We start from the raw sequence: 17413 nt of genomic DNA on the forward strand, positions 1-17413 counted from the left end.
TTGCACAACCAAAAAGCATTGACCGTCTATACCGTTACGCAGATTTCAAGTCAAAGAAAGCTCTGTTGAATATTTTACTTAGAATTTTAATACAAATACTCCTCTGGAGATTCACGTCTTTCATATCTTGGACTTTTCTTATCATTTGGTTATTTTAATAAGTTCCTTAAAACTAGATTTACATCTTCCATATTTATTCAGAATTCAAAACTATCCAATTAGTCCGTTGCTTCTGGAAAGTTATGTATGAAAATGTTGGCATAATTAATGGAAGATTTTTTTTGATTGGGATATGTACATTACAGGCCGAAGTTATTTTTCATCAACCCTCCCCATCCTTCCCCCCTCTGCGTCACCCCTCTTCCCCCCCTTAAATAGCCGAAAATGCGGTTTTTCGCGATTTCTGACAAAACCGTTGTAGATACAGAAAAAGCGTGTAGGAAAAAAGTAATCCTTGATAAATTTACTACAAATCGTTCATTGACACTTTGGTTCTAGCACTTATAGGTTTCGCGTGATCCATCACGAAAGTTGGTCCTTTGCTGCAATTTTCTTTAGTTAATGTTAAGTTTTCTCTCAAATTGCTTACGAAATCTGTTTGATACACAGACCAACCCCTATAGACATCTATTACAAGACGACTCGCGGTGGCCAGCCTTCCTAGTATTTGCACTGATATAAGCGCGGGCGCTCGCCGTGCCCGATCAGTATCGACCAAGTAACAGACCCGAAAGCAGCGCGTGTTTTTCGCACAAAAAAATTGGAAAAGGGTATTTTGATGCCTTAAAGATGTCCACCTGTAGTGTGAAATGGTGTGGAAAGGTAACAAGAAGCTCAAATTTAAAAACAGACGGCATTACATTCCACAAATAAGTCATATTTATAATTTATTCAGAGCCGGCATAGGTCAACTTACATTGGCCACTTACGCGTCAGTAGAGGGACAGTCATACTTCTGTCCCTTTTCATCTGGCGCGACTGTCGGCCGTCCTTGAAACGGCCAATCACAGCGCGCTTAACACATTCCCCGCCCGCTCCTCGCACCCCAAACAGTGGTGACTCGTATCGCGAACCAAATATACAAGACTGCCACTCTATAGGAGGTTCTCTGTGGTTTGATATTACTAAAATATTATAAACTGAAATTGAATTTCAGGGGGAAAAATCACTACCATGGGTGGGACTTGAACTCACGGCTACTGGATTGATACTCCAGGGCTCTACCGACAGCTACCAAAAGCTCATCTCCAGTCATAGATATACTATATAGATCAATGGTACTCCTAGCGACTACTACCGTGAAAATATTACGTCTTAAATAGGTACTGGAATTCCAAGACATAAAAGGTTCAAAATGAGGATTTTCCTGTTAAGAGGATCGAGTATTATAGGTGTGTTTTTTTTTGTTTTCAGTTAAATTCGAGAGATTATCAGGCCGTCATTCAAAAGTTTTAAGCTTGTGCCGAGAGATGGCATTCTTTGCACTGTGATTACACATTTTACTTTGACAGTAACTCTCTTCATCCTGTTTTTATTGAATTCCGTTAACTTTAAGGGAAGATTCTTTAGATCAAATACAATTAATTTCTCTAAGAAACAAGCGTCTTAACTTTCACGGTCATCGAGTTATTAAAAAAATTAAGAAATACTGAACACGTATGTAACAGCCTTTACCAATCCCTTATGTTATTTGTTTTGACATGTTCCGTCAATCACTCGACAATAACTTGAATGTAATTCTTAAGGGTCTCTCACACTAATAAATTCATTTATTATGTATGAAAACGATGAAAAATTTTTTTTTTGCGAATTTAACTAAAAGTGATATGCAGAACCTAGCTACGAGTCGAATTTAACTGAAAACAAAAAAAAACACGGTGTATAATGACTTCGCCTCTTCATGGGAAGAGGCAATAACAGTGTGACATAATAAATGTCACCTTGCAACCATCAGTGTGCCGTCGTTGCCGCAATTCGCTCCGTACTTCACAACGAAATTCGGTAGCAGCAGTGTAATAACCGTCTAAGAGTAATTATGTATTAAAATAAACATTACATCAAATTATGTTTGTTTAGAACATGCTTTGATTTACTTTATTCTGTTATTAAATATGTTTATTATGAACATGTTTATTTCAAACTGTTTATTCATTTCCCAATCTACCCGTTCATCATAAGTATCATATACAGAGTGATGTCTCTTAATAATCATTGTCAAATATTAATCTTAAAGATATTCGGTTAGTTGCATATAATATTGTAATGTCCCTTTTACTCGTCAGTTAAAATACAACCTCACATTATCACAAGAGGTTTAAGGACGGAGATTTTAAACGAAAAAAGTTCGTTCTTCATTCACTCAAAGTTAACCCAAAACGTTTTAGGGATGCCTGGTTGCCGCAAACATTCGTTCCACGCTTCCGCATTAACCGATTTCTCGTCAATAGTCGCTTTCCCCAGTATTTCCTTCTTTGCCATCTTGGTCTTGCATCCGAGGCTAATATAAATGCTGACTTTGCTCAAACTGGCTCTGAACACCGACAGCTTTACCGTCGCAGATTTCGGGTCCCACCTGGCCGATATAGTGGGAACGAATCTGTCACTTTTCCAATAACACTCCGCCTTGTTGGCTTCCAATATTGTGGCTTTCAAGTACAGCGGAGCTGAAACAGAAAATAAGACAAGATTTAGTTTCTATGTCATTCGTAAGGTCAAGCTATGAGTAAGGCAAGTAAATTGCGGTGGTAGTCACGCGATGGAAATTACATGTTTACCGTCAATTATTACAGATATACACGCTAACGTGTCATCAGTGACTAAAATCTAAAAATATTAAATTTTGGAAACAAAATTAAAAGTTACGTCATGCCGAAATTGTAGCAGAAGCGTATTTTCAGCAGATATTATGTTAAATAATGTAGGTATAAATATTATTGACATCAGCGTGAGCTTCAGATGACCAAAAAGTCATTTTTAGGCGTGAGCATTTATCGCTGTTTGTACCTCAATACCAGACAAGAAATATACAAAAAAATTATAAACCTAACACAGTATAGCTTTACGACATTATATAAATATAGGTATAATAGTGCATTTTGTATTAAGGGCGGAGAGGCGGGAGGATTACGAAAAGAGAGGCCGTTTGGCTTTAATAACTCGAGTTTGTAATCCTTGAGACGCCCGTAATCATAAACAATGTTTTCCATCACACTCGCGAAGTATTAAACAAATTTAAAACTAAATGTATTAAAATACCTATGCTGATATTTCGAAATCTTGTAATTTTTGACAGTTCGTGGAAAGCCCCAGCCAGGCATAAACTTTACCGCCCGTGTGCCGCAAAATTGGTCATTACGTATCAGTATGCAGGCATGTAATAGCACCGTTTACGAGCGAGTGTGACAAAAGAAATCTTATTATTAGGCTATTAACAACTACACCAAGGTCCAAAGTAATACCTATCTCCCGAACTAGGTCGAAGCCTGAAAAAAAACTAGTTTGTCTCTGAATTAAAAAAAAACTCTGGCTGCGTGACTTGCGTGTAAAAGTTTTCCTTTACCGACATTTAGTTTATCAGATTGATCTATTATTGAATTAGTTCATCATTATTAATATAAAATTAGTATGTTTTGTTGAAATTTATAGATGTAGGGAAAGCAGATATGTATTATGTGGTTCACTTAGCCTTACCCTTCGTACCTATATTAGGTACTAATAAGTATGAAAAATTTAACAGAGTTGAGGCTGATCACATTCATATCATTTGAGATGCTAAACTAGATATATTACATTTCTTTAACGATTAATGGACAAAATAAATTTTAGTAGTAGTTATGTCTAAACATGAAGACTTGACAAATATGTCTTAATGTCATTGTATCTCTGACGTATTTTGAAATCAGTTTAATATACTTAAATTTGGTTTTTATCTTAAGAATTTTGTTATATTAGTATAAGGATTTTTAAACTGTATTTGCATACATGTACCTGTGCTTTCATTTTAGCAAATAAATCAAATCAATCAATCAATCAATGTTTAAGTATGAAAGCAAATCTGAGAGTGACGGCCGCCCCTCGTTTATTTTTTCCCCTCATATAACATTTTCTGCCTCCAAGATGCGAGTGTAGCAAAAAGTGTCATATATCTGACCGCTTTTTATGAAACAGTACTGAAGTAGGTATGTATTATTATTTACCCTTAGATGCGTGAGGTTTCTACTTTAATAGTGGATATTTTCGGAAAAATCCGTTCCGTGATCATGATGCATGCAACTGCGTCGAAATATCGGGAGCACGACAAAAATCAAAAAAGGTAATCACGGCCTATATCCCGGTCAATATAAGTCTAATGAAAATAACCGTGAATCATTCAAAACTCTTGTTATCTTTTGTTTCGTTCTAATTTCCTTCAATTTTGTTCTTGAACAAACAAAACCATATTTCACAACAACCTAGGGCAGATCCAGTAATGCTTGTATAACACGCGTTTATTTATACCGAGTGTAGATATCATTCGAGCTAATTCTAAATTCAAACATAATTATATTATTTATATCATTAGATTCTAGACATCTAAAGGATATCATTTAAAGTGCTTGCCTATAGCTGTATTGCGAGCAAAACATACCATAACAGCTTTACAGCTGCACGAGCTTATTCCACCGTCCCCATTCTACCATCGGACTCTTAGACGCACGGCCAGTTTCCATCCTTACCTGGTAGATATTCCGCGAATTTGCACAAAGCGTTTTGCTACTTCATTTCTTATGCGCACTGCCAAAGAGTGGAATTCCTTGCCGGCGGCTATATTTCCGAACTCATATAACCCAATAACCTTCAAGAGTGAACAGGCATCTTCTGGGCGAGCTCACTCCATCGTGGCCGCGTCTTTGCCTTTGGCTAGCCCGTGGACAAGAGTAAGCCCATCTATTTATAATAATAATAAAAAAACTCTATACTAGGTAGGTACTTACCTATATAAAAATGTAAACAAATAATTTGTATTTTAACTATAAAACTCCCGTGAGACTCATACATATTTATAAATATTTTAAGCGGGTTACTCACGTATTAAGTCGATATAGCGTTCGACATTGAACCGAAACATGTCGAACGCTATATCGACTTAATACGTGAGTAACCCGCTTAAAATATTTTTAAATTTTCAAATAAATAATTTGTATATTATAAGGTAGTTACATTTTGTTTGTTAACCAACCAAATTCTAAACCAAGCGAATTTAACCACCTTTTTTAGTCGTATAATCTTTTCATTTACCCTCAACTGGTCTAAAGAAACTTTCGAGAGTAGATTTTGTTTACATTTATTTAAATAGGTACCTAATGATATACAGGCAGATATAATTATTAACGATTTACCTTGGTAACAAAATACCTGTCGCAATATTTGTAGGGGTAAACTTGTGCACAGGTGATGCCAAAAACCCTATGATTTGTATTCATGGTACGTTCGTCACATGTGCATGTTTTGCATTCGGAACTATAATACTTTCGGAAGGCAAATATAGCGGGACAATATTTGTATAATTCATTGAAACTCTAGGTCCGTGGTCCGTGGGTTCCCAGCGCGAACGTTTTTCACAGAAATCGCGAAGCGCCTGGTTGTCATACTCGTTACGTTTAGAGATGGGTAGGGGTGGGTAAATACCGGGTAAATACCGGGTATTTACCCAAAGTACCCAGTAAATACCCATAAATACCCGATTGGGTGGGTAAAAACTATTACGAATTAAATTTAAAATAAAATGATATTTCCTTCACTTATCTTTTCATCACGTTATATTTTATTATTAAATGGTTATTTTTGTATAATTCTAAGCGACACGAATGATATTTTTATTATAAAAACCATAATATAGGATGACTTCTATATGATTAAAAACTTAGTTTATACTGATATTATTGTAGTAATAGAAGACTATCTATTGAAAAATGTACAGAACAATCATAAAGAGTCGGATATCAAACAAAATACCGCTCATTAGACCACCTGGTATTAAAACTGGATTTATATTGTAAAAAAATCGTCTACATCTTATCAAACAGCTACGTTGAACCGCATGGTATTTAAAATTGACACCTATTGTTATTGGAGCATACCTAGCAGCCAATCAGAAGGCGGGTAGCTAGGATTCTCTTAACTTGCAAAAAAAATCTCTAGGATCCCCCAAGAGAGGTCAGTTGCTATTTGTCATCTGACCTGCACACAACTACTTGCTCCCGTTTTACTTAATGTATCACATCACGTCGTACTTCGACACTTGTTTTGTTTATGGACTTTGAAGTTAACGTTATCTATTGGACTTTTATGGATATTTGCCACTTGCCAGTGAAATCGATCTTGAATCAGCGGTGCCAGTAAATACAATTTTATTATTTTTATTAAACCATGCGCCTATTTTTTACTGTATGTTTTTTTCGTGATTCTTAATTTCTTGATTAGGTATGTTTCAATTACCTATATCATAAACAATTTCTTTATTTCATAAATGACATTTATTTTGTACTTACCTAATAAATAATAACTTAAACACTATTGACTGTTTGTTTTACTGTTCCTGTTATGTTCTACTTATCCGGCTTGTAGTCTAAGTCTTCTAAAAGCATTAGTAAAGCTTCGAGTTAGCACATTATTACACTATCATCTAACTTTGCCCAGAGCACCTGGACACTAAATTTCAATTAAGTAAGAATTCAGATAGTATTTTTACTTCATTTGAATCAAAGAATGTTATACGAAGTAAATCAAAGTAAAATAATAACGAAAACCTTAATTAAAATACGTTTTACATTCTAAAAAGTTTTTACCCACTCATTCGGGTGTAAAAGGGTAAATACGGGTGCATTGGGTAAAAACCCGGTAAATACCCGGTATTTACCCGCGGGTTTTTACCCACTACCCATCTCTAGTTACGTTACCAGAGAGCTGGCGACTTCCTATCACAACAATCACAAGTATCACAACATTGCGATAGAGCGAGGAAATATCGCCAGCATCCTTAGTACCTACAATGCCTCAATAATTGACAACGTTTCAAAATTTTCAATGTCCTTAAATCGAAAAGTAGATCACAAAAATATTTTTTTATATTTTTTTCCTTATTTTTAGTAAAAAAATCTTAAAAATAGTTTAAAGGGGAAGTAAAGTCACATAGTCAATTCAGACTATTCAGAGCTGCCACTATAAACAAAAAAATCTTCCGGTTAGGGATGTCACTTGAGTTTGACTGTGACACTTATCACCGCTCGTAGTATGGAGATTAGAGGTAAGGAGCGAAAGCTTTAAGTTTCAGAAGTGCAGGCGCTGCAATTGCAGGTAGGTATAGGTAATTCCACGGAGGTTGAAGTGAATAATAACACACACAGCTAAATGAAGATTAGTACTGATTGCAAAAAAATGAATGAATGAAATAATAACTTTATTTATTAATAAATAACTTTATTAAATGAGTGAGTGAATGTAAAAAAAAACGATGAATATATTTTTGAAAAACATTATTATTTATTGATATACTTATCATTAATGGTATTAAAAGCAGTAAAAAATAATGAACAAATCCTTTAATAAACCACCGTCACTTGGCATCGGATTGATTATAAGGTTTTGGTTTTCGGTTTATCTCTTGGAAAACGCAGTTGTCAATAGGTATGACTACGATGTAACGAGTGCTAGTTACTTCAATCATATTTAAAGAGGTTTGATAACGAAATACCTAATAAACAGACATAGAAGTCGCGGTGGCACGAATAAAATTTTACTAAGGACAAACGATATTATTTTATTAAATTAAATTATCCGGTGAACTTTATATCTCATATGAAATTTCACTTCCAAATAAGTATTCAGCTATCGATATAAATTGAAATTGAAATTTATTACATACTAGCTTTTGCCCGCGGCTTCGCTCGCGTTAGAAAGAGACAAAAAGTAGCCTATGTCATTCATCATCCCTTCAACTATCTCCACCTAAAAAATCACGTCGATTCGTCACTCCGTTTTGCCGTGAAGGACGGACAAACAAACAGACACACACACTTTCCCATTTATAATATTAGTATGGATTATCTTTGATTTCTGCGATTAATATTACAATCATAATCTGACAATTAATTAATCACATACGAGATATTTTATTTTCTGTTTTGTTTGAAAATTGTTCTATAGACGTAATTCTTAACAAAATAGTTAATAGAAACTTTTTGGTCTTTCTTGCAATTCACTGTTGAATCTGCAGTCGGTACACAGTAAGAACACTAATTTCAAAATCTCGTTTTCATTACATGACAGTGTTGTAGTGTGCGTGGCCTCAACTGAGTTGAAACTACCTATACATAAGGGAATGACACGTCATTTTCGACTGTTCTACTTTGACAGATTTCTCTCCTTATACTTCTACATTCCATAGCTCGTAGTTATTCAATATTTTGTTGACAGTGACACTTGACAGTCAGACATCTCGGACTGTTTAAGCTGACTGTTAAAACTTTTTTTTAGGAATGATTTTGTCGTTTTCTTAGGTGTATGAAACAACACATGTGACGTCACGAAGCTGTGTCTTGACGTTTGTAACTTACGCTCTTTCTGTTCGAAGTAGTAATAAAAAGGGAATTTCGCATTAAAATAGCAGTTTTTGGGAAAAATAAAAAAATACGTGTATCTTTAAATATTCAGTTCTTTCGAACCAAATAATAAAAAGTAGTAGTCGAAAATATGAAATGTTGTCAATTAAGTGCACGTTAATAAATGGTTCATATTTGAATAAGTTAAACTTTTCACTCGCACGTAACATATTTATTTATAAGTAATAAATACATATTATAGCGAACTTCTTACAGATGTTGTTTAAGGGCCAGTTGCATCAACCACATTTGACAGACACATCATCGTCACGCAGCAGACGTCTATGGAACTTCTCATACAAAATAACATATAACGAACGCTTTAACGGTGACAGTTGGTTTGATGCAACCGGCCCCAAGTCCCACGGTAAGCACAAGGAGGCTTGCGATGTCACCTACAGAACCCTTCTGATATGGAACCAACGCCGAAAACATTGTATTTGAAAGACGGTGTTTTACGTAAATCTCTTCGTCATAATGTTATGAACATCCACAGGGGTGGTTAAAATTAAAATCTGAAAGACTGACAAAAAAAAGTTTCCAAGAGAAGACGATTTTTGTAATAAAGAGAACAATACCAATGTTTTGTGAAAAATTCGTAATTTTTGTCCATAAGCTTCGGAGATAAGGGAACGGCCGCGGCATTTAATTTTTACATATTTCTTCAAAAATGTAGGTAACCTTGATATTTTCCGACGTAATATATTTTAGTGTTTTAAGATTAGTTCCATAGTGAACGTTTTTGTTCTAGCTTGATCAAAATATTCAGTACGAAAATTATTACAGGTGATTATTTAATTAATCATTCTGTATGAACTGAGATACAACTATAGACGCTTGGCTTGAACCAAAACAGTGTGCTTCACGCAAAAAAAGATTTTTCATCACATTCGTCTCATCCATCATAATCTGAACACAATCAAGCCTGGCTGCTCGTTCCTTAAGAATTTCATCATCATTCCCTTGCCCTTTTCCCATTATTTGGGGTCGGCGCAGCAGATCATCTTCCTCCATTCCTCTCTATCAGCCGTCATTTCCATACTCTTTCACTCTCATATCATTGTTCACACATTCCATCCATCTTTTCTTAGTCCTTCCACTACCATTGTATCCATCCACCTTCATATTTACCACTCGTTTTATAACATTGCTTTCATCCCTCCGCATTAAATACATACCCATACCATGCTAATCTACTTCCTCTCAACTTCTCTGTCACTGGCGCTACTGTCAGGCTTCCTCCTATATACTCATTCCGAATCCTATCCAGTCTTGTCACACCACACATCCATCGCAACATTCTCATTTCATTCACATGCAGTCTTCTCTCATCATTCGTCTTGGTGGCCCAGCACTCACTTCCATACAGGACGAGTTCCTTAAGAATTTCTTGGTACGGAATAGTAATCATTTAGGTAACAATTAGTTAGGTATTTGTTTTACAAAGGCGCAAAATTGTTTAACCGCACGTGCCATAATTGAAAGTGAACTTTGAGCATTGTTAGGGACCGGCCACATCAGGTTGCGTCTCGGCGCAAAACGCCACCTGAGTGTAAAAAAAGCGTCTTCTCAACATTTTGTATAGGAAGGACGTAAAGCGCGCCGCCGAGCGGCGCGGCGCGCGCCCCGCCGCCGCCACGCCACCTGGGGCGCGTCTTACGTCTTTCCTATACAAAATGTACTGAGGAGACGTTTTTTGAATTACACTGAAGCGGCGTGGCGCGGACCAACACGCGACGCTCTGGTGTGGCCGGTCACTTAGGGTTTCAGGGCAAAAAGGTTAAACAAATTTTGCCATCGAGTGAAAAACATAATTTTTCACCGCACCAACTCAAGGAAAATACTAAATCTAAAACATCGTTCCTATATGTACTAATACGACGACGAGGGATGTAAGCGCCATCGACAATAATGTCCCTTTACCCACATAACGTCACATTTTAAGGTCGATTCTGCAAGCCAGCTTCGGAAATCAAGGTAAAATTTGAATGAAATTACTTGGCACTCTTGTGGGTGAAATGCAACTTTATCCAAATTTATATTTTTGATCCTGTTGCGATCCCATATCCAACTTTTTGTATTTGTTAAAAAAGTATACAATGGAAACACTTACTTTTAAGCACCCTTTCCCGTTAATCTTTCAACACGCGTCTAAATCCTTTTGGATAATAACAAATAAGTATTATGTTTACGCGAACCTCGAAAAAATATCGGCGTTAGTACAATAATGGTTTTTCACGTGCCCTTACGCTGTACGGATTTCTTCATAATCATTTTCCTTTTGATAGATGATCGTACGTGCACACTGATGGTCATTAATCATGGTTCAAGTACATGGCTATAAATACCTACCGATGCACCTATAAAATAATAAATATTATAGGACATAATGTTTTTACTTTTCCTGACTGATAACTTGATAAGATAAGACTTGTCACCGTCATCAATAAAATCATGGTAATTTGTTCAGAGTTCAATTTTATTAGTAAGACATGAACTGGCAGGCAAGTGCGACCATGCTTGCCTGCCTGATTTAGTGGTAAGAAGACGTTTACCAGAGATCCTTTTACGTTCGTATATTTTTTTTTTATTTACGTCCCTATCGCACTATCTGTAAATGCGATAGGGACGCCCTGATGTTATAACATTTATAGCGCGATCATGATTGCCTGCTTGGTCGCTATAGCAAATTACGAATTAATACATCCACATTTCTTACGTTACGGATATGGCATGTCATCGCATCGTCAAGAGTAATTTGGAACACTCCCAGGGAGCCGATTTTTGAATCTCGAGTGCACGATTTTGCCATTTGATCTGAACAACTGAAGAAAATAGTGAAATGGTTTTTGAAATACAAGCGACAGAATTTTGGAATCTAGTACTTATTGACTAGTCGTTTCGTTTTGACATTGCTGGTAGCGGAGATATTATTTAAAAAAAATCACGAAATCGAGTGGTTCAAGTTTAAAAAAATCGGCCCCCAGGTTATACCTACAGAAATAAATAAATATTGGAGACACCTTACACAGACCAACTTAGCCCCAAACTGGGTGCTAGCGACGACGACGATAAACTTATATAGATAAATAGACTCAGAAACAAATATCTGTGCTCATCACACAATTAAATACCCTTATCGGCCTTCGAACCCAGGACCGCGACTTAGCAGGCAGGGTTACTAGTTACTACCAACTGAGCCAGACCGGTCGTCAAAATATATGTATTCATATAATAACAATCTCAATAATCCATACTAATATTATAAATGGGAAATTGTGTGTGTCTGTTTGTTTGTTCGTCTTTCATGGAAAACGGAGCTATAAATTGACGTGATTGGAGATAGTTGAAGTGATGAAAGTGACATAGGCTACTTTTTGTCTCTTTGTAACGCGAGCGAAGCCGCGGACAAAAGCTAGTAATTTATATAAATCAAATCTCATTCCATTTGAATCTCATAATCCTGATAAAACTCATCAGCGATTCCGAAAACGAATACGCATCTGAATACTCAATTCATCGTCAATACGTCAGAATCATATCTAGGTCAAGTAAAATTGGAAATAATGCACACACATCCTTCCAGTAATCTTATTTACCAACCCAACACTTTGAAGAGTTTGAACTTTCCATTTCGTAATAGACTCCCACATAATAATGTAGACCGCGGGTTCCACTGAAAAATGTGCTACTGCGTTGCCGTAGCGGTTATTTTCCAATGACGTGTCATGATTGAAGACGCACGACAACTCTCTCCTTTTTAATAAGCAAAGAGCATCGCGCGAGTCGAGGGGCCTTTTCACTGCAATGCATTCCCTGCAGTGGTCAAACCGAGAAAGATTCTTTGTATGAAGACTTAATAAGAACGAGCATTGCGATGTTACTAAGAAAGAACACTGTGCAGTCGTGGGAAAAGAGTGCACAAAATATCGGAATACGCCCGCCTATATATTATCAAAGTGCGAGTTCCCGTATTTGTAAGCAGTTTACCCACTCCGATATATCAGATAGAGACGGTACCCTACAATATCCATACTAATATTATAAATGGGAAAGTGTGTGTGTCTGTTTGTTTGTCTGTCTTTCACGGCAAAACGGAGCGACGAATGGACGTGATTTTTTAAGTGGAGATAGTTGAAAGGATGGAAAGTGACATAGGCTACTTTTTGTCTCTTTCTAACGCGAGCGAAGCCGCTGGCAAAAGCTAGTTATTAATATTTCACGTCGATAACCACACCCAACATCAAATATTCGCCTACACATCGCCATTAATCCCGTAAACCCTTCAACAACAAGCACATAACATACATATTTAGATTTTGGGAGTTGGACTTTTGAAATTTCGGAGTGGATAATGGACTTTTCTAACTGCCGTGCTTTTTTCGCAACCCTACAAATAAACATTGTACAGTCGGGCATTTCCGCGAGATAAATCACTTTTTTTTTTTAACTGTCGCCTTATATCTCTCAAGAAGGACGGTTATCAAGTCGTCTGTATGTTTTTTTTTTTGTTTTTTTTTTATGTTTGTTCCTCGATATCTCCGTCGTTACTGGACCGATTTTGAAAATTTTTTTTTTGATTGAATGTGTATGCATACAGATTGGTCCCATTTTTCTCAGAACCCAGTTCTGATGATGGGATTCTGGAGAAATCGAGGGAACTCCTCAAATCTGAAAGGCATACATATGGTGATTTTTGTATTTTTAAAGGAACAGCATGAATTTACGTACGGAACAGTGACATTTGGTGCAGTGGAAGTGCTGATGACGGTCAGAACGGAACTCCTCAAATCTGAACGGCACGCTTATAGTGAAGTGACTTTGGTATTTTTATAAGAACAGCATGCCCGTAGGTCCAGAACAGTGACATTTGGTGCAGTGGAACTCCTGATGATGGTCAGAACGGAACTCCTCAAATCTGAACGGCACGCTTATAGTGACTTTGCTATTTTTATAAGAACAGCATGCACTTACGTCCAGAACAGCGACATTTGGTGCAGTGGAAGTGCTGATGATGGTCAGAACCGAACTCCTCAAATCTGAACGGCTAGAAGTGGAACAACAATTAAAGTCCGTGACTGTACGCTACGGTGCCTAGAATCTTCAGTAATTCACCTGCGAATGTTAGTGGATATTAAATCGCTTGTCCGTTTGTTGTAAAAATGTAAACGTAGGTAATCTAAATGGTTGTTGATAAAAATCCGTCATCTGCTTGTTGTTGATAAAGAATGAATGAGACAGGCAGACAATCGTGATTACATTGAAGAGCATTAACTTCACAATTAGGTACTCGTGCGTAACGCGGAGTTTGTCTCTTCATAAAACGCTCCTTTCTCTATACAACTCCAAAGTTTTTGGCCGCTTTGTTGAACTTCACCTCGAATTTAAATAATTATTAACGAGTTCTTTAGGAGAAAATTATACGCCCTTATAAGATATAAAAATATATAATATACTTATATCACCTGCGGGGATTTTTGAGTCTCACGCGTTCGAATTCAGAAAATTGTCACTGAAAATAATAAGCAAGTCACCGTTTTAAACTGGTATTTTTCAGTGACAAAATCCCTGTATTGCATACAAGTTTTTTTTAAGAGATCTGTCTGTGGGGAGCCTCGCCCCAAAGGCGTATCTTTGAAGATAACCATTTTATAAATTATGTTTAATATAACTAAAAGTAAACAATTACATAGGAAATATCAATGTTTTAAATATTATTTATTATTACGGCGAGGTTACAAAATGTAAATTAGATACATATATCTTAATACTGTTCTAAACTAATAATATTTCTAAACTAATAATATTAAACGAAAATATTAATATGTAATTAAATTAAATTGAGATAATATTAGTCCCTTAATAGTACGTTTATAGTTTTATTTCGTCTTAGTAAACTAGACTAATATTAAAACAGCTCGGTAAGTAGTCGTAAAATGCGAACGCATACTTTTTACGCACTAGTGCGTAAAAACTTCTCGCACGTTAAACAGCCAAAAAACGGGCACTTTTTGAGCAACTGTATTAAAAAGGTACCTATCGATACGAGCAATACTGAAGCACATTTCATCAGCCAATATATCAAAATTTCGTACCGTCTCATATCTAACCTGAAATATTTGAGCGTTTATTACAAAAGTAGACTTTATGTTATACTAGTTAATGTTGTGTTTACGATGTAAGTAGACGTAATCAAGTAATATCAGATTATTACTCAGTAGACTGGATATCTCTCGACGTTCCCTGACTTTTTGTGATTACACGCATCATTAAACAGGCTCATGAGAGTCAGATATCATATTACACGAAAATTAAATTTTCTGCCCTGCGGCCGGAAAGCGTCACAGTTCTGGCCGCTGCGCTAAACGAAGTTACCGCTTCCGTGGCCTTCGAACAGAAATTGGCCTTGGCCAGTAAATAAGAAAAACATGTAGGTGTACTAAAAATGTCGAGGGTTGTTCTCCCGAAATGTGTAACATTGACTTCTAGAACCTCGGCAATAAATCCGCCATTTGTACCTTCATTTATTGGGCAATAACCACAGATTATTAATAAGTCACTTGCCCGCAAAACGACAAATACCTAGGCTTTATTTAACTAATACTAATAAGTTACGCAAAACTCAGAAGAATAGTAGGTATGTGCCACGCGACTACACAGGCGGGCGCGTGGTGCGCCTCGGCCACTTGTTCATTCGAATGAACGGCTAGCATGTAGGTACTTAACGCGCGACCGCGAGCGATTGACGGACCTGCAAAATAACCTTGTAGACACAACATTTGTCCTGCCTATAGGACATAGATCACCGTTATGTGTGGGATATAGTTCCAATTAAAATACGCGTAGGCAGGTTGAATAAATAAACAAAATAGTACATTACTACAGAGGCCGGGACAAATTTCCCGCCGAGGTATGTATAGTGCTTTTCTCAAACATGGTATGAAATAAATAAAGTCTACTGAAAATAGTAACTTTGGATGGCTGTATCTCCTAAACGGTGCGTCGTAGCGCAAAAATAATCGAATTTTCGTTCCCATAATGCCCCGTATACGCCTATAAAAAAACAAAAAATTAAAAAAAAAATTAAAAAAAAAACGAAAAAAATTTTTTTTTGTATGAAAACGCACCCAAAATCAAATATTGTCTAGGGCCCGTACCAGTTGCAGTCGGCACGTCTATAAAGCCCCTTATAGTTTTTTTTTAATTGGCTAAATACCTGGATGTTATGTCACAATTATCTGTGTTTGGAAATTAAAAAAGAAGACTTTGCCGGCCTTGGCCTGCAAGGTTTGTATGAAATTCCATTATCTATCAATCGTCCTAGCCGCACCTGCAACGTCATACTTCGCTGCCAATTATAAGGCACATAACATCAATATTTCATACCATGTTTGAGAAAACATATTTTTCTCAAACATGCAATGAAATATTGTCTTTACGTTCCTTAAAATGGGCTGGGAAGTATCGCTTTTTGGGCGCAACAACTCGAGAGGACTGTAAAGGGATTTCATATTATTTTTCAGGCCTAGGCCTGCAAAGTAACTTTTTTTTATAAAATATTGTCATTTAGAGCATTTTTTATTTATTTCATTGTATGTTTGAGAAAAGCACTATACATGCCTCGACGTGAAAACGGATGAAACATGGCTAAGAACACTCCCGACTAACTCAGCTTTCAAACAAAAAAACGAAATCTAAATCGGTTCATCCGTTCGGGAGCTACGATGCCACAGACAGACACACATCCACAAACAGACAGACACGTCAAACTTATAACACCCAATCGTTTGCGTTTTGTGTCATAGGTTAAAAAAAATGATAATGCGAAATTCTTAATTACGTAATGAAGATGACAGAAATTCGGCATCACCAATCCGAGGATTTCAGACATAGAGAACCTTCTCATACCTTTGGAACATTGTTCTGTCAGCGTCGTATAATACTTGAAGACTTTTTATTCAACCGAAAATTGTTAGCGGCGTATAATACTTGACTTTTTATTCAAACGAGAATAAGTATTTAAGACGATACGATACAGGTCAATTCCCCATACAAACGCTCTCGACTACTTCCTCCTTGGTTTTTGAAGCAATGATTTTTTCAACACAGATTTTTTTTTTATCTGTGTCGGACCATCTTTTATTTTTTTGCTATTTTTATTTTAAAAGACGCTAAAGCCAATCAAAAATTTCTAAAAACGGCATTTTTCAATATGGCTCAAAAAAGCTGTGATACTCAAGATCGGTAACAATTTGTAATAACAATGAAATAATCTGTATTTCATTGTTATTACTAATTTCGTTCTGTTTAAATAAGTTTTAAAGAGGAGGGAACAGTCGAGAGCGGAACCTCGATTTTAAAGATTTTTTCGCAATATCTTTTAACTGAGTTGTTCTTAATGGACATTTTTTTTTTTCGATAAATCTAGTTAATAACACTAGTATATTTAACTGAAATTCCCAAATTGAAAGGGGGACTCCTTTCCATTTTAGAATTTTCGCTCTCGTAGCGTCTTAAGTGGCTCCCATAGAATCAGACTTGTCCGGTTTTTAGAGATAGATCAGATAGAGTGGTACGGAACCCTTCATGCGCAAGTCCCACTCACACTTAGCCGGTTTTTAGAGATAGAGTGGTACGGAACCCTTCATGCGCGAGTCCCACTCACACTTGGCCGGTTTTTAGAGATAGAGTGGTACGGAACCCTTCATGCGCGAGTCCCACTCACACTTAGCCGGTTTTTAGAGATAGAGTGGTACGGAACCCTTCATGCGCGA

At 36.5% G+C, this 17413-nt stretch overlaps 1 protein-coding gene across 1 annotated transcript in view; it reads right to left on the reverse strand.

Moving 5' to 3' along the window:
• Window positions 1-1767: 1767 nt before the first annotated feature.
• The window catches only part of LOC125226349, a 38195-nt gene continuing 22549 nt past the window's right edge, over window positions 1768-17413 (reverse strand). The window contains exon 4 of the mRNA XM_048130310.1: window positions 1768-2663. Within this exon, the coding sequence (XP_047986267.1) occupies window positions 2356-2663 (308 nt within the window). The 3' untranslated portion in view covers window positions 1768-2355. The remainder of the gene's footprint in view (window positions 2664-17413) is intronic.

The sequence above is a fragment of the Leguminivora glycinivorella genome, chromosome 5 (assembly GCF_023078275.1).
Source record: "Leguminivora glycinivorella isolate SPB_JAAS2020 chromosome 5, LegGlyc_1.1, whole genome shotgun sequence".
In the NCBI taxonomy this organism is placed as follows: Eukaryota; Metazoa; Arthropoda; class Insecta; order Lepidoptera; family Tortricidae; genus Leguminivora; species Leguminivora glycinivorella.